Source organism: Petromyzon marinus, assembly GCF_048934315.1.
Source record: "Petromyzon marinus isolate PM22_M1 ecotype Great Lakes invasive population chromosome 84 unlocalized genomic scaffold, UKy_Petmar_22M1.pri1.0 chr84_unloc.4, whole genome shotgun sequence".
NCBI lineage: Eukaryota > Metazoa > Chordata > Hyperoartia > Petromyzontiformes > Petromyzontidae > Petromyzon > Petromyzon marinus.
Window position 1 is genome coordinate 574713 of NW_027422641.1, and position 23533 is coordinate 598245.

Here is a 23533-nt window from a genome sequence, read left to right on the forward strand (position 1 = left end):
TTGACGAGGATATTGGAGGATGTTCAGAGGAAATTAGGAATGAGAGTATATGGGAAGAGTTGTAGTGGAAATGCCGATATGCAGGCCAGGTGCTAGGTTACCTTGTGCTCAGACAGTTGTCACTGGGGGATTCCTTTCAATTACATTGTGATGAGATGTTCAATGAAATGCTTTCAGATGTGACCGCTTATAGGATGATGCAATATCGAAAATAAATCATGATTATTTGATCTATATATACATACACAGAGATTCTACAGATAGCCTTTAGCAGACTTTTGGTCATATACTGTTAGGGAACACCTAATGAAGACCAGAACGGCACATGAGGGGTTGGGAGGCCAGCACCACACTCAGACAACTAATGTTTACTTACTACACCAGGTACTAATTAAGGCTGAGTCGACCTAGGTGAGGCCCACGGCCGTTTTAGATATTTATCAATGAAGTTATCCGTGAGCAGCAATCGAACCAGGTTTGTGGCTCACTGTGCTAACCACTGCACCACTACTTACCTCGTGCATGCACACATACATGCATACACTAAGACACACATGTACAAAGATGCATAGAGATGGACAAATGTTAATGCACACGTAGTAGACATTCACACACATCACATTAAACCCAAAAACAAAAACCTAAACAGCAGTTGCTATTTGCAAGCTCCTATTAAAGTTGCCACGAGGTTCATTTGTGCACAATCTCCACAAGCACGACCCTCAACCACTGTCCCATCAACCACCACCTCCCCACACCACCCCTCACCATCTCCCACTCTCTGCCCAGACCCTCCACCCATCCTCTCTGCCCCCACTAATCGTCTCTTCTCTCCCTGTAGGCTGTATCGGTGCTTACTGATGGACAAGTCGGGTTCCTCTCTCAGTGTCATCCTCAAGGCCAACAAAGGTTTGAAGAATCTTGGGTAAGCTCTGCTGTTCGTTTCTCACTTGTGCTCTGTACACGAACTGTGCTAATTGTTGGTGCAACGCTTCGTGAAGTAAACATTGAAATGTAAACCCAGCAATCTTGCTGTCTCTACATGGCAAGGCTGAGCAATATCTTTGTGTACGCCCAAATCACGCAGAATGCACCAAACTGAATCAGAATTGAGCCTGGATAGAGCCTGGATGGGAGGCCACCATGCATTAGTAGGTGCTATGGGTTACAGGAAAACTTTGTGGGCAGTAGAGGGCAGGGAAGAAAAATCTAGAGACATCTCACATTTCCTACACTTAATAACCATAACATTCTTATAATATATTTAAACATTTACGGGAGGCTGGTTTCACAAAAATGCCTGCTTAATCGAGTTCATTTTATAAATATTTTACTGTAACCTCAACACATTTGTTAAATTTAACACGTAGGCTAAACCAATATTCATATTCACAACATATTGTTAGCAGATACATTGATTGTAAACATCTCCCTGTGTTCCTCGATTAAAATGTACTACACTTGTGTGTGATCCTCTGTTGCAACTGTGTTTATATAAACGCAAACACTTTTCATATTATAAAGGTACAGTGCAGTATAATTGAATGGATGATTGTGAGTAAACTGATATTTGTGAATGTCACCTGTTATATATATAAAATGTATAACACAGAAGCATTAAACAATGAGCAGCTTTGCTCATGAACGTGTGCGCTCTGGTCATGTTCACCACCATTGTGAGTGTCCCTCACTCACCGCGTGTTTGACTCCGCGGTTCCCGTGGGCTCAGTGAGTCAGCGCTGTCCCTTCTCCCGTCCACTCGGGTTTAGGCTGACTCTCAACGAGATCGGAGACAGCGGCCTCCGACTTTTAGCGGACGGGATGTTGGAGAGAGAAGGGAGTTTGGAGACGTTAGAGTGAGTAATGTCCTGATGCACACACACTTATATAAGTACACCTAAACAAATATATACAAAAACAAAGATGGCATAATAATGTTGTATTTTAATGTCTGTTATAACTTAATTTTTATGCACTCATCAATTAAGTTATTAAACACACTTATTGCAGAACTTTTAACCACTATTAAATAACAATACAATTACAAATGTCACATTACCTACTCTAACCTATGATATTGTTTGAAACTATATTATGGTAATAAAGTAGATAAATTAAATTATCCAGTGGCTTTGGAGGGAAGGGGTTACTGGGTTTTCAAAAACACCAGATAATCGCGTCATTATTTAAAATAGCTTATTTTTGCACATTCTTCAATAAGATCATGTTTATAGGTGCTCTGTATAGATAATATTTTAAATAGTTAACGATATGATAATCGCTTAAATAAATATACAAATAAACTAAATAAATATCCTGTAAAACATGACAGTATTTTACTGTACCGCACTCACCATTCCAAAATCGAAGACTCTGCATGGGGTGATGTGTGTACTACGCTCTTGTTCAACAACTTGTGTTTGACAACAACTTGTGTTTGACAACAACAACTTGTGTTTGACAACAACAACTTGTGTTTGACAACAACTTGTGTTAGACAACAACAACTTGTGTTAGACAACAACAACTTGTGTTAGACAACAACAACTTGTGTTTGACAACAACAACTTGTGTTTGACAACAACTTGTGTTTGACAACAACTTGTGTTAGACAACAACAACTTGTGTTTGACAACAACAACTTGTGTTTGACAATAACAACTTATGTTTGACAACAATAACTTGTGTTTGACAACAACTTGTGTTTGACAACAACAACTTGTGTTTGTTTGACAACAACTTCTGTTTGACAAAAGCTTGTGTTACACAACAACAACTTGTGTTTGACAACAACAACTTGTGTTTGACAACAACTTGTGTTTGACAAATTGTGTTTGACAACAACTTGTGTTTGACAACAACTTGTGTTTGGCGACAACATGTGTTTGACAACAACTTGTGTTTGGCAACAACTAATGCACTCATCAATTAAGTTATTAAACACACTTATTGCAGAACTTTTAACCACTATTAAATAACAATACAATTACAAATGTCACATTACCTACTCTAACCAATGATATTGTTTGAAACTATATTATGGTAATACAGTAGATAAATTAAATTATCCAGTGGCTTCGGAGGGAAGGGGTTACTGGGTTTTCAAAAACACCAGATAATCGCGTCATTATTTAAAATAGCTTATGTTTGCACATTCTTCAATAAGATCATGTTATAGGTGCTCTTTATATATATATAATATTTTAAATAGTTAACGATATGATAATCGCTTAAATAAATATACAAATAAACTAAATAAATATCCTGTAAAACATGACAGTATTTTACTGTACCGCACTCACCATTCCAAAATCGAAGACTCTGCATGGGGTGATGTGTGTACTACGCTCTTGTTCAACAACTTGTGTTTGACAACAACTTGTGTTTGACAACAACAACTTGTGTTTGACAACAACAACTTGTGTTTGACAACAACTTGTGTTAGACAACAACAACTTGTGTTAGACAACAACAACTTGTGTTAGACAACAAAAACTTGTGTTTGACAACAACAACTTGTGTTTGACAACAACTTGTGTTTGACAACAACTTGTGTTAGACAACAACAACTTGTGTTAGACAACAACAACTTGTGTTTGACAACAACAACTTGTGTTTGACAATAACAACTTATGTTTGACAACAATAACTTGTGTTTGACAACAACTTGTGTTTGACAACAACTTGTGTTTGTTTGACAACAACTTCTGTTTGACAAAAGCTTGTGTTACACAACAACAACTTGTGTTTGGCGACAACATGTGTTTGACAACAACTTGTGTTTGGCAACAACTAATGTTTAGGTTTGACACTCGTCAGACTGATGCAGGCGTCAGATCGGTGCTCTCGCGAACGCCGAATTGCAATGCAATTTTCGCCGGATCGCGCTGTATATTCACTTTTCTATTTCTGCAGTTATTAGTTATGAAAAATGTATATAAGTGCAGTATTTTCATTGTTTAATTTGTTGTATGTACAGTAAAACCTTGGATTGCGAGTAACTTGGTCTGCGAGTGTTTTGCAAGACGAGCAAACATTTTAAATAAGTATTAATTTGATAAACGAGCAAGGTCTTGCAATACGAGCAGTACGTACAGTATACGCTTTGTCTGCTGAGCGTCACGTGATCACAACTGAGCCAATGGTTCTTCTCGCTCTCTCGCTGCGGGATTGTGGGTAATCGTCTCCCACGCTCGGTCTCAGTCGGCGTGCCTCACTCGTACAGTCAACATCCGTGCGAGTGTATACAGTACTGTTTACTATAGTGTTGTGACCACGTGTGTGTGGGGGGGATGCTGCCCTCCATCTCCCCGCTCCCTGGGGATCCGAGGCTCTCCTCTTCGTTACTCGGGGGAGGGTTACTTCCCTCCGGCTCTCCTACCCTCACCTCTGCTGCTCGAGGCATGGTCCGCGGCTGGCGCTTAGCCACCGGGGTCAGTCCACACACACTCTTAAGTACCCAGGCACCAAGAAACCCGACACCGCTACCTGCCCGGCGCCGCACACCAATCGCATGCGCGGGACTCGGGGTCGGGGGTCAGAGGGCAGGGGCGTCCCCCGCGCGCGTGCGCGCACAGCTAATTGGAGGAGATACCCCGGAGCCGATTTAAAGGCCGTGTAAACAACCGCGCGTGCGCGCAAACACAGGGCACTCCACCAAACAGTTGGGTGTAAATACAGTGCACCCCAGCGATCCGACTCACGACACCCCACCCCACCCTCCTCTTCGCACTCATAGAGACCACACGACACGGTTTATCCTCTACTGACGATTTATTCCCTGCGAATAAACAAACTAAACTACGTGTGTCAATGTGGGTCAGCAGGGCAGGTATAGCCTATCCCCCGGTGGTCTGGGACTCAGTATCTCTTGCCTCTCGCTCCACTTACTCTCCCCTAGTTATCAAGCCCAAACTCACCTCTCTCTTACGTACTTGCGGCTCTACTCTGATGTGCAGGAAGCCATGGAAGGGCGATGCTGCACGTAACCTTCGTGGGGAACGGGGCCTGGCTGTGTTGGGACTCGTCTCACGGACGATCCAATGGCTGGCGCAATCACTCCTCCGATCTTGACCCCTTGAAGAACACGACTGCCCTCACTCCCTGGTTCTCACCCCCTTTTATTGTCCTCACATCAAAGGCACCGCGCTGCCCGCTCCCCTGGTCTCCCATCCAATCAGGGCCCCCGGATTTCCCGCTCTTTTGATAATCGGATTCGTGCTCTCTCTGACGTCCGCTTTTTGCCCCTTTGAACAAGCGCACACGTCCTACACGGAGAGGAGGGCCCCATATCTTCCCTGCCGTTCGTTACTCTGCCCCACCCTCGACCTGCCTGCTGACCCGTGTTGAGTGTGGATGTTTTCTATCTGCGGTGGCTCAGCAGCCCCTGTCGTGACCATGTAATTACAATCCAGGTCACGGCGCCGCGGTGCACCTTAGCCTCGGGGTAGGTCGCCCAATTCCCTGGTCGCAGGAAACCGTGAAGCTTGATCCCATGAGGGGCTTCTGGGTGAAAACCTGCCGGCCAGGTGACCTCTCCTCGGGGCTCTACGTGGGGGGTATGCGTGTGTTCAGGTGGGAGTTGGTGAGGGACGAGCAGTGTCGGCCCCGTCGCTCGGAGGTGGCGGCGTCGCGGCCACTGGGTCCGCAGAACGGCTTTGCTGCTGCGGCATCCCAGTGGCGGGCCCGGCCTCGGCGGAGCGGCTTCGCGGCCGTGGCACCAAATGTGTGCGTAAAACATTTTTTTATTTTGTGTCCAAGTTTAGTGACTGTTCTTTAGTAACTGTACTGCAATAATGGCCCCAATGAAATCCTCAAAAGGAGGCAAAAGCAAGCGTCATTGGATAGGTTCCTTGTTAAAGTCGCACAATAAGAAAAATATTCTAGTGAGCCAACAAATAGCAGTGATTCCGTTAGTGACAGTGAAAGTCGTCCTACACAATAACCTTCCTCCTCCTCTCCTCTCTCTCGTCTCCCTCACACCAGCCACGATTAAATTTAATTAATAAATTTGATTACTTTATATTAAATTTAAAGAAAAATATGTAAAGGTACAGTATTTTGTATTAATCATGTTTATATGAATATTTTTGGGTTGTGGAACGAATTATCTGAGTTTCCATTATTTTTTGTGGGGAATTTCGCTATAAAATAGAGTGCTTTGGATTACAAGCACGTTTCCGGAACGAATTATGCTCACAATCCAAGGTTTTACTGTAGTGTATGATGTACTGTATATATTATTTGACGCGGAAATGCGAGGAAGTTCTGAGGAAATTACGAATGAGAGGATATGGGAAGAGTTGTAGTGGAAATGCCGATATGCAGGCCAGGTGCAAAGTTACCTTGTGCTCAGACAGTTGTCACTGGGGGTTTCCTTTCAATTACATTGTGTTGAAATGTTAAATGAAACGCTTTCAAATGTGACCGCTTATAGGATGATGCAATATCGAAGAGAAATCATGATTATTTGATCTATATATACATGCACAGAGATTCTACAGAGAGCTTTTAGCAGACTTTTGGCCGTATACTGTTCGGGAACACCTAATGAAGGCCAGAACGGCACATGAGGGGTTGGGAGGCCAGCACCACACTCAGCCAACTGATGTTTACTTACTACACCAGGTAGTAATTAAGGCCGAGTCGACCTAGGTGAGGTCCATGGCCGTTTTAGATATTCATCAATGAAGTTAGCCGTGAGCGGCAATCGAACCAGGTTTGTGGCGCAGTGTGCTAACCACTGCACCACTACTTCCCACGTGCATGCACACAAATATGCAGATGTAGGGGTGTTGCGGGAAGGGAACACACAGTCACATCATGGTGGCTACAACAACGTCCGCTATAGCCCCGCCCCTCAGTGGTGTATGGGTATAAAGGGCAGGGAGCTAGAGAGTTTGGGGCAGTGTGTTGGAGCCAAGAGTGAAGAACCAGTGAAGAAGGAAGGCCGGCTAGATAGACCCTGGGACTCCCCTGACCGCTGTCCTTTTGAGGGCCGGCAGGGTAAGCCAGTGGTGCGGCCCCAGAGCCTCAGAGCCGGAGCCCTTTTAAGGGTCGGTCTGGTTGGTGGGGTGCCGTGACCTGTGCCATGACCAGGGCCAGGTCAGATAGCCTCCTCTAGCACCTGTAGCGGAGGAACTGGGAGGACAGGAATTAGGCCAGATAGCCTAGGGGGTGTCCCAGCGTGTATACGGGTGAAGGGGCCATTACCCCTTCCAGTGTAACCCTTGCCAAGCTTGAATAAACAGTGCTGCCTCTACTCCACCATTTCCGTGTCCCGTGAACCCACTACACATACACTAAGATACACAAGCACAAACACGCATAGAGATGGACAAACGCAAATATACACAAAGTAAACATTCACACATCACATTCAACCCAAAAACCGAAACTGCAGTTGCTATTTGCAAGCTCCTATTAAAGTTGCCATGAGGTTCATTTGTGCACCGTGTCCACAAACACGACCCTCAACCACTGTCCCATCAACCACCACCACCCCTCACCATCTCCCACTCTCTGCCCAGACCCTCCACCTATCCCCTCTACCCCCACGAACAGTCTCTTCTCTCCCTGCAGCCTGCGTCGCTGTCCACTGACAGACAAGTCGGGTTCCTCTCTCAGTGTCATCCTCAACACAGGTTTGAAGATTCTCAGGTAAGCTCTGCTGTTCGTTTCTCACTTGTGCTCTGTGCCCTAACTGTGCTAATTGTTGGTGCAACGCGTCGTGAAGAAAACATTTAAATGTCAATATACAATCTTGCTGTCTCTACATGGCAAGGCTGAGCAATATCTTTGTCTACGCCAAAATCATGCAGAATGCACCAAACTGAATCAGAATTCAGCCTGGATAGAGCCTGTATGAGAGTCCACCATGAACTGTAGGCAGTAGAGGGCAGGGAAGCAAAATATAGAGACATCTCAAATGTATCTTCTTTGGTTCTTTCGGTAAAGTCACGTAGAATTATAATAAAATAATAAATTGATAAAATAAAATAACACAATAATATTCTCACGACGTTTCGGCCACAACACAAGCGGCCTTCATCAGGTGAAGGGGGCGAGACTGTCTGGTAGGACAGCGCTGGAGTGAAAGAGCCACGTTCAGATACGGCCTTTAAGCTGTGTGAGAGGAACAAAGCGCCTTGACAAAGGAATTAGCATATAATTTAGCATTGAAATGGCTGAATGATTAGCTTGTGACTGGTCACAGAAATAGCTATGTTAAAAGTTAAAGCATACACACCCGCAGAGGCACCCATTGTTAAAGGGATTAGCATAGAATTTAGCATTGAAATAGCTAAGTTAAGGCATACACATCTTGACAATGGAATTAGCATAGAATTTAGCATTGTGATAGGTGAGTGATTAGCTTGTACCTGCTGCAGAAATAGAGCTTGTACCTGCTGCAGAAATAGCTACGTTAAAGTCAGAGCATACACATTCATCGAGGCCCTTAGTACAAATCAAACAGGAGAATTTAGCATTGAAATAACTAGGCGAATCCAGCATTGAAACAACTGAGTGATTAGCTAGTGACTGGTCACAGAAATGACTACACATCTGAGCTATTCACAGTACTATATAGTGAACCAATAAAAACTAAAATATAAATTACCTTCATGTTATCAATAAACTCTATATTCTCCAATCAGCTAAGCTACCAACAATAAGTCGTTATATATCACAATGCTATATGGCGAAAAAATGGGTGGATTCTTACCCTCAAATTTCAGCACCACGGATAGCTACGGGCCCCGTTCAGACGGACGAGTTCGTCCATGGTCGGAACAGAGGAGGGGGAGAGAGACAGCTGCGAGGCCCTAGTATGCTCCATATTGTAAAACTATACCATTAACCGTGGTGTGAGAGGTATTAAGAGGCAATGCTGGCGAAAGAGCTGCGGTCTGAAGGTCATCGTAAAAATACAATTAATTAAGAACAGAAATGATTTAAAACATCTTTCCAAATCAAAATTAAATCTTTCCAGTGGTTACTAAGCCTGAATCCATCTTCTCGGTTGAAATTGTCTCTGTGCTTGTATATGTGAATGGCCTCATGAACGAATCTCTCATGGTAGCCGGTTGGTTTGCAAAGAACCTCCGTCTTGGAGAAGTCAATGTCATGTGAGCCCACTGAATTATAACAGTGATCTGCCACGGCAGAGGAGTTCGTCCTACCGTGTTTCAAGTCTGCTTTGTGTTCGCGGATGCGGTCCGAGATATGTCTTTTGGTTTCTCCAATGTAGCTACTACCACAGAGGCACTTTAGTTTGTAAACGCCCGGGTACTCTATGTCTGGAACAGCATCTTTTACAGATGGAACTAAATCACGGATTTTATGTACTGTGTTGAATCGGACCTGGATCTTGTGTTTGTTCAGGATTTTGGAGATCTTTTTAGTGACCCCTGCAATGTAGGGTAAGGTGATGGTTTTGAGTGGCTCCACAAGAGGATCCTTCTTCATGACTGGAGTGATGGCTTTGCAGATTGTGTAGTCGGAGTAGCCATTAACCCTGAGAGCCTGGTGTACGTGCTTGAGTTCACTGGTAATGTGTTCCTGGTCGGAAATGCATTGGGCTCTATGGTATAGAGTCTTGATGAGGGAGTTCTTCTGGGATGGATGGTGGTGGGAATCCGGTTTCAATTCCGCGACCACATCAATTCCATACACCCAGCCATCAGATTTACCATGGAGGTCGAAAAAGATGGCAAACTACCCTTTTTGGATGTCTTAATTAAAAGAAGACATGATGGTTCAACGAGCCACTCTGTCTACAGGAAAGCTACCCATACAGATGCTTACTTAATCCCTTTAACAATGGGTGCCTCTGCGGGTGTGTATGCTTTAACTTTTAACATAGCTATTTCTGTGACCAGTCACAAGCTAATCATTCAGCCATTTCAATGCTAAATTATATGCTAATTCCTTTGTCAAGGCGCTTTGTTCCTCTCACACAGCTTAAAGGCCGTATCTGAACGTGGCTCTTTCACTCCAGCGCTGTCCTACCAGACAGTCTCGCCCCCTTCACCTGATGAAGGCCGCTTGTGTTGTGGCCGAAACGTCGTGAGAATATTATTGTGTTATTTTATCAATTTATTATTTTATTATCATTCTACGTGACTTTACCGAAAGAACCAAAGAAGATGAATCATTGCAGTCACGAAAGCTTTAAATCGAAATCTCAAATTTAATTACCATAAATGATTATTTCATGTTAAACCATTTACAGGAGGCGGGCTTACCCAAATGTCCTGCTTAATCGAGTCCACTTTAAAAGTGTTTTACTGTAACCTTAAACACATTTCGTTTAATTTAACACATAGGCTAAAGCAATATTCATTTTCACAACATATTGTATCAGATATATTAATTGTAAACATCTCCCTGTGTTCTGCGATGAAAATGTACTTCACTTGTGTGTGATCCTCTGTTGCAACTTTGTGTTTATATAAATGCAAACATTTTTCATATTATAAAGGTACAGTGCAGTATAATTGAATGGATGATTGTGAGTAAACTGATATTTGTGAATGTCACCTATTATATATAAAATGTCTAACACAGAAGCATTAAACAATGAGCATCTTTGCTGTGTGTGCTCTGGTCACGTGCACCGCCATTGTGAGTGTCCCTCACTCACCGCGTGTTTGACTCCGCGGTTCCCGTGGGCTCAGTGAGTCAGCGCTGTCCCTTCTCCCGTCCACCCGGGTTTAGGCTGAGTTACAACAAGATCGGAGACAGCGGACTCCAGCTTATAGCGGACGGGATGTTTAGGAGAGAAGGGAGTTTGGAGACGTTATTGTGAGTAATGTCCTGATGCACACATATTTATATAAGTACACCTAAACAAATATATATACACACACATATACGGACACAAAACACAGTATTACTACTATAATAGCCCAGAAATGTGCGTAACGCGCGTGACGTCACTCCACGTGCCGCACCCCCCCCCCCCCCCCCGTCATTAATAATAAAATGATCATGAGCAGGTGGATTTTTACACTCACGCAGGTCGAGCGGAATTTTTTTTAACGCAGATTCGCTTTAAATTTGACGTTTCTTTATTGAAAGTTAACCAAATAAATAACTCTACGCAGACGTTTCTTTACAGAAAGTGACGGGGGGGGGGGGGAGCTCCATGTGGAGTGACGTCATCCGCTCATGATTATTGAGGGAGTAGGGGCGGGGTCCACATGAGTGACGTCATCCACTCATGATTATTGATGGTGGGGAGCTCCATGTAGAATGACGTCATCCGCTCTTGATTATTAACGAGGGAGTGGGGGGGCGTGGTCCACATGAGTGACATCATCACCTCATGATTATTGATGAGGGGGGAAGCTCCATGTGGAGTGACGTCATCCGCTCATGATTATTGATGAGGGAGTTGCGTCGTGCGCGTGACTTCACTCCACATGCCGCACCCCCCGTCATTTAGAAGGTCGAGCGGAAATATATATATTTTTCGCAAATTCACTTTAAATTAGACGTTTCTTTTTTTAAAGTGAATTTTATGATAAATTATACGCAGCTCAAAGTGGATTTGGGGTCTTTATTTTTTTCTTCAGCACTTTAAACAAAAGGTAAGTCTAATTTATGCTTCTACATTTTGGTTAAATAGACATTTCTCGGTGATTTTCCAGATATTGTACTGCAATCCAATTTATTGGAACCCCAGCAACCGAAAGCAAAAGAGAGCAGTGAATTAGAACCAATTTAAGGTCAGTTATATACAGTGCTACAGTGAAATGCAGTGAAGTGTTACTGGTAGGAACCTCTGGTTACACCAGCCAACAGGGGATTATTGTTTCCGTCTGTCCGTCGTGCATCCAAAAATGGGAGGGGTGGGGCTGGGTGGAGAGGGGAGGGTGGTGAGGGGCTGAGTGGGGAAGGGCTGGGTGGGGCTGGGCTGGGCGGGGAGGGTGGGGCTGGGCTGGGCGGGGAGGGTGGGGCTGGGCGGGGAGGGTGGGGCTGGGCGGGGAGGGTGGGGCTGGGCGGGGAGGGTGGGGCTGGGCGGGGAGGGTGGGGCTGGGCGGGGAGGGTGGGGCTGGGCGGGGAGGGTGGGGCTGGGCGGGGAGGGTGGGGCTGGGCGGGGAGGGTGGGGCTGGGCGGGGAGGGTGGGGCTGGGCGGGGAGGGTGGGGCTGGGCGGGGAGGGTGGGGCTGGGCCGGGAGGGTGGGGCTGGGCCGGGAGGGTGGGGCTGGGCCGGGAGGGTGGGGCTGGGCCGGGAGGGTGGGGCTGGGCCGGGAGGGTGGGGCTGGGCCGGGAGGGTGGGGCTGGGCCGGGAGGGTGGGGCTGGGCCGGGAGGGTGGGGCTGGGCCGGGAGGGTGGGGCCGGGCCGGGAGGGTGGGGCCGGGCCGGGAGGGTGGGGCCGGGCGGGGAGGGTGGGGCCGGGCGGGGAGGGTGGGGCCGGGCGGGGAGGGTGGGGCCGGGCGGGGAGGGTGGGGCCGGGCGGGGAGGGTGGGGCCGGGCGGGGAGGGTGGGGCCGGGCGGGGAGGGTGGGGCCGGGCGGGGAGGGTGGGGCCGGGCGGGGAGGGTGGGGCCGGGCGGGGAGGGTGGGGCCGGGCGGGGAGGGTGGGGCCGGGCGGGGAGGGTGGGGCCGGGCGGGGAGGGTGGGGCCGGGCGGGGAGGGTGGGGCCGGGCGGGGAGGGTGGGGCCGGGCGGGGAGGGTGGGGCCGGGCGGGGAGGGTGGGGCCGGGCGGGGAGGGTGGGGCCGGGCGGGGAGGGTGGGGCCGGGCGGGGAGGGTGGGGTTTGGCGGGGAGGGTGGGGCTGGGCGGGGAGGGTGGGGCTGGGCGGGGAGGGTGGGGCTGGGCGGGGAGGGTGGGGCTGGGCGGGGAGGGTGGGGCTGGGCGGGGAGGGTGGGGCTGGGCGGGGAGGGTGGGGCTGGGCGGGGAGGGTGGGGCTGGGCGGGGAGGGTGGGGCTGGGCGGGGAGGGTGGGGCTGGGCGGGGAGGGTGGGGCTGGGCGGGGAGGGTGGGGCTGGGCGGGGAGGGTGGGGCTGGGCGGGGAGGGTGGGGCTGGGCGGGGAGGGTGGGGCTGGGCGGGGAGGGTGGGGCTGGGCGGGGAGGGTGGGGCTGGGCGGGGAGGGTGGGGCGAGAGACGTGTTTCACCCGAAGCTCCTGGCCTTACCTCTAAAACTTTATTTTTCTCACCTTTTTTTGGGATGTAATTTCATCAACAGTAAGTGTCTCGCTTTATACACAATTTGTGATCAGATTGTTTGTTTGTTTAGACTTCCTTCGTCCTTCTTTCTTTGTTCTTTTCTGTTTTCACTGTTCAGGGCGCGGCTGCGCTCTCTGCAGTGTACAGGTGTCTTTGTTATCCGCACAATCCTCCTTTTATTTAATAGTTGATTTCATACTCACGCTTTTCTTTGTTTTTATTTCGATTTTGAGTTCCTTTGTTCCTCAAGCAATTTTAGAATTTTGTGGTTTTTCGTGTTTTTTTCCATTCCTTTGTCTCGTGTGCTTCCACGTGTTACACACACGTGTTAGCACTGTACCACACCGGCCGGTGTGAGTGCAGTGCTAACATCCCCTTTAGACCCCTCTTGTTTTGTGCTACGAGCGTGTTTACATTTATTTTTATTGGTGTGCTTAAGTAATTTTACCCTCTCCAGGGGAGCTTTGGGTGGACAGCAGTAATAGTAATTAAGAGAAGGTGGTCATAACACAGGTTTGACCATCTTTATATACATTTTTATATACATTTTTTCGTTTCTTGTTGTTATTTTGTTAATTTTTTTCTTGGCTTTAGAAAATAGAGAGGTTTGCTTTAGTGGTTGTGTGTGACATCTCACACGAGTGAAGATGTCCACTCGACCCGCAACATCGTACGCGAAAGCTACCGCGCCTACGCAAGGCCGGTCTCTGGGGCCTGCAAAGCGCCCACAGCAGCCGCAGCTGAAGCCTCCACGCGAGGCTGGGATCCGCTGCCCGGCTTCCACCGATGTCCCGCTCGAAGTCTACGTGGAAGCGCTGAGCGCCATCGTGCCTGGAGGCTCGATAAAGTATGCCTCCAAGGTGAGCGGAAGGATGGTTTTCTTCATGGAGTCCGAAAAGGTGGCAAATGCCGCCATGGAGAAGGGGCTGACGGTTGACAATTGGCACCTCACCTTAGAGCCACTGTCATCGCCATCAGTACGTGTAATCGTATCCAACGCCCCCCCCCCTCCCCCTACATTCCCGATAAAGACATCCAAGATAACCTGGCTAAGTTGGGCACGCTGACTTCCAACCTACAGCGTGTGCCTTTGGGCCTCAAAAATCCTTCCTCGTGGCATGTCTTGTCTTTTAGAAGACAGGTCTACATGCTGGTGCCCAATGGGCAGCTTGAGGAGGGCTCCTTTGTGGTCATGCATGGAGGAAGGGCCCATAGGCTGTTTTACTGCAGGGACGTGCTAAAATGCAACCTATGCAAAGCAGAGGGGTATATTAAAAACACTGCCCAAAGACAGCAAATGCCCAATCCAACAGTGAGGCAACGGTGGAAAATGGTGCTAAAGAAGCACACCCAACAAGTGACTCAGGAGAGGGTCCCTCACCACGGAGATCACCCGAGATGGCGGTAGACCCCACTCCAACAGCAGCTACTTCCGTGGAGACTGAAGCTCAGCCAGCCACCCAGCCATCATTGACAGCCGGACCTCTGAAGAGGAAATTTATGGAGGATTCAGCTTCGTTGTCTCCAGAGCCAAGTGGGGATGAGGTCAGTCCCTTTAAAGATCTCCCAGGGTTGGAGTCTGACATCGCACCAACGCCTGGGGGAGATGCGGAGAGCACTGGTGGCAAGGACGGGGTCTTCACCATCCCAGATGCCCCTAGAGGTGGGACACGCACAGGGAAGAAGCCCCATGCAGGAACCAAGCTCAAGCGCAGGACGCCTGAAGAAAATCTGGAGCCTGAAATAGAAGCGGGGGAAAACGCAATCTGTGCAGTGACGGAGGAAACAAGTGAAGAGGGCCACACTTCAGACCTCGACGACGCGCCCAGTGAGGCGGCCGAGGGCTGCCAGGAAACGCGAGCGGCCAAGAGCACGGAGGAGCCCAAACAGGACCCAACTGCCCAAACTACGCGGGGTGACCAGGACGAGGATGATGGAGGGCCAATCAGTGGAGGGGCAAGTGGCATCACCCAATAAAGCATCGACGAAGGATACCACGACGACTGAAAATCCTCAAAGCCTGGGGGCTCAGGGGGGAAGCCAAGAAGAGGAATTTGAAGAAACCCTCAGCACAGGGAGTTCAGTGAACCTGACATCTGCTGAGCTGACTGAAGGGGCACCAATATTCTCACAGTCAGAGCTATGGACCTTTTTAGATGAAGTCCATGGCTCAGAAGAACGAGTGACTGCAGCTCTGTCAAGGTGGCGAAATGTGGAGGCAATTATAGCCTCCCTATTCCATGTTGAACAGGATTTCAAGAGACAGGGAAAGTCATCATCTGGGAAGGAAAGGAAGAGGATCAGGTATTTCCTGAGGCAAATAACTACGTGGACACTTAATGCTGCGGATAGCTGCAATTAATATAAATGGGTGTAGAGGTCCACTCAAGAGACACTTTGCGCGTTTTCTCGCAAAAGAACACAAGGCATCAGTGCTCTTTGTGCAGGAGACGCATCTTACAACCAGCGAGGATGATAAATGGGAAACAGAATGGAAAGGTGATTTGTTTTTCAGTCACCTTACTCATTATTCTTCAGGAGTTGCAACGTTATTTGCACCAGGGTTTACACCCACTATAGTTAACCAGGTTGAGGTGGTACCAGGAAGAGCCCTCGACGTAACGATCAAACTTGATGACATTTCTGTCCACCTCATAAACATCTATACCCCCATCAATGATGCGGAAAAACTTATTTTTTTCAATGAGTTACAGGACCATCTCAAAAACATCCCGAATGACGACTGTGATTTTGGGAGGAGATTTCAACTGTACACTCGATGTCCTCGACCGCACTGGCACCGAGCTGTGTAAAAGCGGTGTCCTGAATACCTTGCGGCATGTGTCCACATGTACAGTCTTGTAGATGTGTGGCGGACGCAACATCCAAAGCAGCGAGGTTTCACCTTTACGAGAACCCGAGCTGACAGAACACTGTCACATCTCAAAAGACCTTGAAAATAGTAAAGTGTCGTCCAGTATTCAGGCGGCACCACTGGCCGATCATCGCCTAATACTACTTGAAATGAAAATACGAGGGGTCCCAAGGGGATCGGCATACTGGCATTTCAATAATGCCCTTTTGCAAGACACCCACCTTCACTGGTCTTTTTGGGGTCTTCTGGGTACAGTGGCAGAGAAATAAAGATCGGTTTAATAGCTTAGCACAATGGTGGAACATAGGGAAAGTACACATCAAAAAACTGTGTCAGTTGTACGCCTGGGGAAACACAACAAATATTGACCGATAAATTTGTGAGCTGGAGAACAGGGTCCATATTTTAGAGCAAAGGCGGAAGATTGGGGACGATCCAGGCCTGCTGCAGGAATATGTGGAAACCCTAGAATGTCTAAAAGGGTTGCAGAAAGAAAAGGCAAAAGGGGCATTTGAACGCTCTCGTTTTAAAGATACCCTTGATATAGACTCCAGCTCGACACTTTTCTTCTCATTGGGGAAGCAGAATGGTAGACGCAAAGCCATGGAGCATTTATTTGATGACAAGGGGGTCCTTGTTTCAAACAATAATCAGATAGCTACAACAATAGCACAGTGCTATGAAAATCTCTTCTCTCCAGAGCATATATCCACAGTGGCCCAGAATGAAATCTGGAAGGACCTGCCTACTTTGAGTGAAGAAGACAGGGACCTTCTAGAAGAAGAGGTCGAACAACGCGACCTGGACATGGCAGTGAGTGCCCTGGCCAGGAACAAATCCCCAGGGATTGATGGGCTGACAGGGGAGTTTTATCACCATTTTTGGCACGCCATACGTAAAGACTACAAAGCTGTGCTGGATGAAGCAGTGGAGACCAACATGATGCCTCAGTCCTGGAGGAGAGCCGTGCTCACACTGATTCCGAAAAAGGGCGACCTCAGACACCTTAAAAATTGGCGTCCACTCTCAGTGCTGAGCACGGACTATAAGATTCTCGCGAAAGCTGCATCTGCAAGGCTTAAGAGGGTGTTGGCTAAGATTATTGCTGATGATCAGGCATACACTGTTCCAGGGAGGACCATCCATGATGGGATTTTCCTGGTCAGAGATTTGATCAGTCTGTCGGAGCATTTGAACTTTCCACTTGCCTTTCTCTCCCTTGATCAAGAGAAAGCCTTTGACAGGGTTGATCACCAGTATCTTCTTGGCACTCTGAAAGCGTTTGGTTTTGGGACCCGCTTCATAGGATTGATTAGTCTGCTGTACAACATGGCCCAGTGTCTGGTTAAAGTTAATGGCGGACTAATTGCTCCTATAGATTTCAGAAGAGGTATCATTCAAGGCTGTCCTATGTCAGGACAGCTCTACACCCTCGTCGTGGAGCCTTTTCTGCATTTACTCCGACGCCAACTCACCGGATTGACTCTAAAGGAGCCCAGTATGACAGTGACCCTCACAGCGTATGACGATGACGTTCTCTTCTTACTGAGTTTTGACGACATCGAACGGCTGCACGAGTGCCAAGAGGTTTCCTCCCCGTGTGCGGCCTCCTCCAGGATGAACTGTGAGAAGTGCAGTGGGCTGCTTGTTGGGAAGTGGGACGAAGCGCGGTTCCCTGAGTTGGCCAAAACAATAACGTGGAGCAAAGAGCGTCTGCACCATCTCGGCGTACTCCTGGGGCCAGGAGAAAAACCACTGCAGGAAAATTGGGATTTCCTGGAAGAGAAGGTGAGGAAACGACTGGAGCCATGGGGGCACCTGTGCAAGTCTCTCACGTTTAGAGGGGAAACCCTGATGGTGAACCAGTTGGTTGCATCCACCTTGTAGCACCGCTTCTTTTCCCTCACTCCATCCGCATACCTGATAGCAAAACTTCAAAGAATGATAGCTGCCTTCTTCTGGTCGCAGAGGAAGCACCGTGTGGCTGCTGGTATCTTGGCCTTGCCACTGCGGGAGGGCGGGCAAGGTCTGGTGTGTGTACGGAGCCAACTCTCTACCTTTCGTCTACAAGCCATACAGAGCTTTCTCTACACGGCCCCATCACCCATGTGGTGTTCCACAGCATCTTTTTTTCTGAATAACCTCGGCCTTCAGTGCAGCAAGCAGCTCTTCTTTATGGACATTGAAGGTATTCCACTCGCACAGATTCCCCACTTCTACAGGAGTATCCTACATACCTGGGGTTCCCTTGTCACCGCTCGACTGAATACACCCCAGTCAGCATCAGAATTCGCTCACGAGCCACTGTTACAGAACCCCAACATGGCACTACCCTCTCTTGTGGGCCCTGCCATGGAAAAACGCATGGTGGACGCACGTCTCACGAGGGTGGGCGATTTAGTGAAACCAGGCATGGAGGGGCAGTGGCTTCTCTTTACCGAGATAACTGCAATGAACAAGATGCACTCAGTGAGACTCGCTGCAAAACTTGTGAATGAGGTATGAAGGTCCTTCTCAACAGCAGTGGGAAGCGCGCCTGCGGTGAGTGTTGGCGACGAGTCAGCCGGCGGTGGTCCAGTGCCACCAAAACTGAATGTCGTCCCAGCACGGGAGCACACTCACCTCTCTTCCTCACAGCAGCACGGGGGGCACACATCGGGGAATGGCCAGGAGGGGTGCTTCTCAGGTGTAGACCGGAAAAAGCTGTAGGCCCAAATGGTCGATTTCCACCAACAAATAATGTCACGTAAAGGCTACGCTTGGAGGGACACGATGCCCTGCAGTGATCGCTTGAGGCCTCATTGGGAGCTGTTTTACTCAAATCCATCATACAAGCGCCACGGTGATCTTGGCTGGAGCATTGCCCATGGGACTGTGACCACGAAACACATTCCTGACACTTTTCACAGACACATCCTGAATGCGGATTCTGTGGTGAGCTCGAAAGAGTGGCGTATCAATACGTACGCTGCAAAAGCCTAGACTCACTCTATAAGCTGTTACGAAATATTCTACTGAAATTCAATCTTCATTTCTCACCCACAATTCTTATGTTTGGATATAGGGGGCACGAGGGTACCAAGGATATCGAGGGGTTGACGAACTTCATCATGAACAACGCCAAACTGGCCATCTATAGGGCCAGGAAATGCGCAATTGAAGGAAGCGGTTTCCCGAGCCACTGCCGCATCTTCAAGGCCCTTGTTTCTGCCAGAATTTGGCTGGAATTTCGGTACGCTCAGTTGACGGGGGGTGTCGCATCTTTCTCGATGCATTGGGCTACCGAGGGCGCTTTGCGTAATGTGACGAATGCAGGGGATCTGGTGATGGGGTTTTAAGGCTGAATTTTTGTTTTGCTGGTGTTTATGAACACAGTAGCATACAATGGGATTAATGTTACACGGTAAATCCCTGTTATATCTTTTATTTAAAAAAGGGGCACATAAGTAAACAAAAAAGACAAAAAAGACGACATGATGAACGAAGCAAAGTGCCGAAAGACCGAGCATCTTTCTGTTTCTTCTGATCGTTAAAGAAAACAAGAGGGAGGGAGGGTGGGGCTGGGGAGGGAGGGAGGGAGGGTGGGGCTGGGCGGGGAGGGGGTCACCCCGTGGTGCCCTTATAAAACTCAACGTTTAACCTACTCATGTCGGCTTGTGCCCGCCCTCACAGTCGGGCATATTTGCGGAATACACCACGACGCCGTTGACCCTGGCCATTGACCGAGCAAGCCAACGTTCCTACCAGCTCCCTCCGCAGGAATGTGTTTTATGGCATACTTTTGTGCACTATTCACTGCCATTCAATTAACACAATATACAATTATACTCTGCTCATTTTTGTTCATAAATATTACAGCTTCCGTCCTAGGATGGGCAAAGAAGCTAGTAGCATAATGTTGTGTTTTAACATCTATTATAACTTTCTTTTTTATGCACTCATCAATTAAGTTATTAACCACACTTATGACAACGCTTCTAACCACCTAAATAATAATACAATTACAATTGTCACTACCGACTCTAACCAATAATATTGTTTCAAACTATATTATGTTAATACAGTAGATCATCGATTATCAAGCAGCATCGGGAGGAAGGGGGTGCTGGATTTTCAATAACACCAGATAATTGCGTCATTATTTAAAACAACTTATTTTTGCAGGTTCTTGAATACGATTATGTTTATAGGTGCTCTGTATATATTTAATATTTTAAATAGCTTACGATATGAAAATCGCTTAAATAAATATACAAATAAACTAAATAAATATCCTGCTGTAAAAAGTTACCATTTACTGTACCGCACTCACCACTCCAATATCGATGACTCTGCATGCAGTGATGTGCGTACGACGCTCGTGTTCAACAACTTGTGTTTGACAACAACGACTTGTGTTTGACAACAACGACTTGTGTTTGACAACTACTTGTGTTTGACAAGGACTTGTGTTTGAGGACAACGACTTCTGTTTGACAACAACCTGTGTTTGACAACCACAACTTGTGTTTGACAACAACTTGTGTTTGACAACAATGACTTGTGTTTGACAACTTGTGTTTGACAACAACGACTTGTGTTTGACAACAACTTGTGTTTGACAAGGACTTGTGTTTGAGGACAACGACTTCTGTTTGACAACAACCTGTGTTTGACAACCACAACTTGTGTTTGACAACCACAACTTGTGTTTGACAACAACATCTTGTGTTTGACAATCGTCAGACTGATGCAGCCTTCAGATCAGTGCTCTGGCAAACGCCGAATTGCACGCAATTTTCGCCAAATCGCACTGTATATTTACTGTTTCTATGACTAGTTATTAGTCATGAAAAAAGTATATGCGTGCAGTATTTTCATTGTTTAAGTTGTATGTAGCGTGTGATGTACTGTATATATTATTTGACACTGAAATAAAGGATAGCTACTTGTTTTGTCACGCACATGGCGCCGATCGCCGGACTGGTACAGCCTTTTGAGTGGTTTTACCGGTTTCACTGGATGTTGGAAGCCAGATAGGCACTCTTTGCATATAATCGATGGTCGTCTGTGTTTAACGTCATGGATTACAATTAAGAATGTAATATCATGAATGGCTGCAATCTTGGCATTAATTGCCCACCCAAACTTTACATTAGATAACACCACAACCTGACCGTTATTAAAGACATAAAGTCACCAATGGCTCTTATACGCCAGCCCTATACATTTGAACATTATTTTAACCTTGCCCAATATACAGTTTAAACCAGCCTTTGCCTTGTGATGGCTAGCGTGGACATCTGTGAAAAGAGCTTTATAGATTTTCGGATTTTCTATTAATAAATATTCAGATTTAGATTCTGGCTCCTCTGCCTGTATCTAGTGGCCTTTCATAGACCAGCGTGATGCTTAATACAATATATTGCAGAGGCAGACCTCGCCAAATGCGGTGGGTTACGTTCCTGTAAAATGCCGTTTTGGACAGCCGCATTAAACAATTAATAGACAAATAGGGTTGCGTTCCTTGGTACGAAATGATTACTCCCTCCCTCTGTTTAGCTGATTATACGAGATTTCCACCCTTATTGTACTAAAAGATGTTGAGTTGCTCTCCATTTCTTGTGGGTGTGTACACGCTTTATTTTCCAGTTTCACCCCACTCAGTTCCTCTTCTTTCCCTGTAGTCTGATAGGCTGCTCACTGAAGGACAAATCGATCCCAGCTCTCCATGACATCATAATCACCAACAAAGCATTGAGGGAGCTCAGGTAAGTTATGCTGCTCGTGTCTCATACGCGCTCTGATTGTTGCTACAGACAAAACAACTTTGATTCGTCATTAACACTGTTGCCTTAGCAGAATAAAACATTGAAAAGGCAACGTTTTGGGCAATAGACCTTGATAGCATGTTTGTGTGCTATGAGAGCCATTGCCAGAAGTGTGGGGTGGGTAGTGGAGTGTATTCCAGTCCATTTAATATTCTCTTTGGTTCTTTCGGTAAAGTCACGTAGAAAATAAAATCAAATAATAATATAATAAACGTTTCGATTGCAACACAAGCAACCGTCATCAGATAAACCACCGCACATAACCACAGGCGTTATAGGCAGCAGAGCTAAGTTGCGGGCAACAGACTGCAGTGTGCAGCACAATCCACCCTTGAACTATTCTACGATCCTAGATCTGCAGTCTCTGCCATCACAGACCTGCACTGACCCGCGTGGTAAAGTATGGTGAAGCAGCTCTAATAGCATGAGGAGACCTTAATCCAGAGTGGTTGTTGTGGGCTGCATGGGTCTCGAACGGTGCGGAGCTGCCCGAGTCTCCGTGTGAACCCGTGTCAGCGTGAGCCTCTCTCTGTGCTGCAGGGTGGAGTGCAATGACTTCAGTGAGGAGGGGAAGCAGGAGCTGAGGAGCAAATGGACTCCCAGAGAAGGCCTGCGTTTGTAGATTTAAGCGGAGAGGCGACGCTGGCGCTGCAACAGATGGAGCTGCCCCACGCACGACTCGCACAGCAGCCCGGTGCATTTCACCTCAAGAGCTCCTGTCACCGGCACCGACTCTGAGCCTGACTGAGACGACAATGAGCGGGGAGCTTTCTCTCTGTGAACCCCACACGAAGCCAAGGGTGAACGCGGCTCCGAGATTCTGATGAGCGTGGTGATTCCGATGATGTGTAACTGTATTTATGAATGTTGTGTAGGGAATCGATGTTGGGGCTCGTGGGGGAGGGGTGGCAGGGGGAATGCGGAGGGTTGCGGGGCAGGGGGTGATTTTCAATGGTCTGGCAGCTCACCTGTTACATCACGTAGCTAAAAACATTTTCATAAATGTTGCATTTGTCACAATGCCATACACACCATACAAATCGTACACCTAATATGTTTTCCTCATAACTTGCCCATTGCTTTCATATTCATTCTTGTGTCAACTCACGTTAAAATATCTTCTTTGTTATTGTGTGAACTCACGTTCAAATACACAATTTTTTTAAAATATCACCTTCCTATTATTACATTACTTATTTTCACTTACAGCGTTTGTGACTGCAGGATTTCATATTATTTGCCGCCTGGGTAAAACTGCATGGCCGGGAGTCGGAGCCATTCCCTCTACACCTTCGGGTGCGACAGGCATGTCCTCTGGCTCCCACATTAATTTACATCTATTTTTACCACGTACTTCCTGAAGCCTTCTATCTGCTACAGCTACAATTGGAGGCAGATCAATGCCCAGGTGTGGTCAAGGGATTTCTCCCTATTGCTCAACCATGTTACGTTTGCCGATCTGGTAATTGCTGCTTGCTCAGAGGAGGAGTTGGAGGTGTTGCTGCTGAACCTTGAGCTTTCCTGCTAAGAGGTGGAGCCTTATCATCAGCCCCACCAAAACTAAGCTCCTGCCTGGGTATTTTGTACCATCGAACACTCCCAATTGGTGATGGGGAAGTTGTGGGGAGTTTCCCATACCTGGGCAGTGTATTCATGATTGGCTTCGGTTAACCAGC

General features: G+C 47.4%; 1 protein-coding gene across 2 annotated transcripts in view; it reads left to right on the forward strand.

Moving 5' to 3' along the window:
- LOC142908469 (ribonuclease inhibitor-like) overlaps positions 1–23027 on the forward strand; it is a 52579-nt gene extending 29552 nt beyond the window's left edge. Inside the window, exons 16-21 of one of the 2 annotated variants that reach the window (XM_076059172.1) lie at positions 842–925; positions 1770–1856; positions 7582–7659; positions 10720–10806; positions 21714–21797; positions 22398–23027. In XM_076059172.1, coding sequence (XP_075915287.1) covers positions 842–925; positions 1770–1856; positions 7582–7659; positions 10720–10806; positions 21714–21797; positions 22398–22479 — 502 coding nt within the window. In that variant the 3' untranslated portion in view covers positions 22480–23027. Of the gene's footprint in view, positions 1–841; positions 926–1769; positions 1857–7529; positions 7660–10719; positions 10807–21713; positions 21799–22397 lie in introns of those variants that run through there. The other variant, XM_076059173.1, reaches the window with a different exon arrangement.
- The last annotated feature ends 506 nt before the right edge of the window (positions 23028–23533 follow it).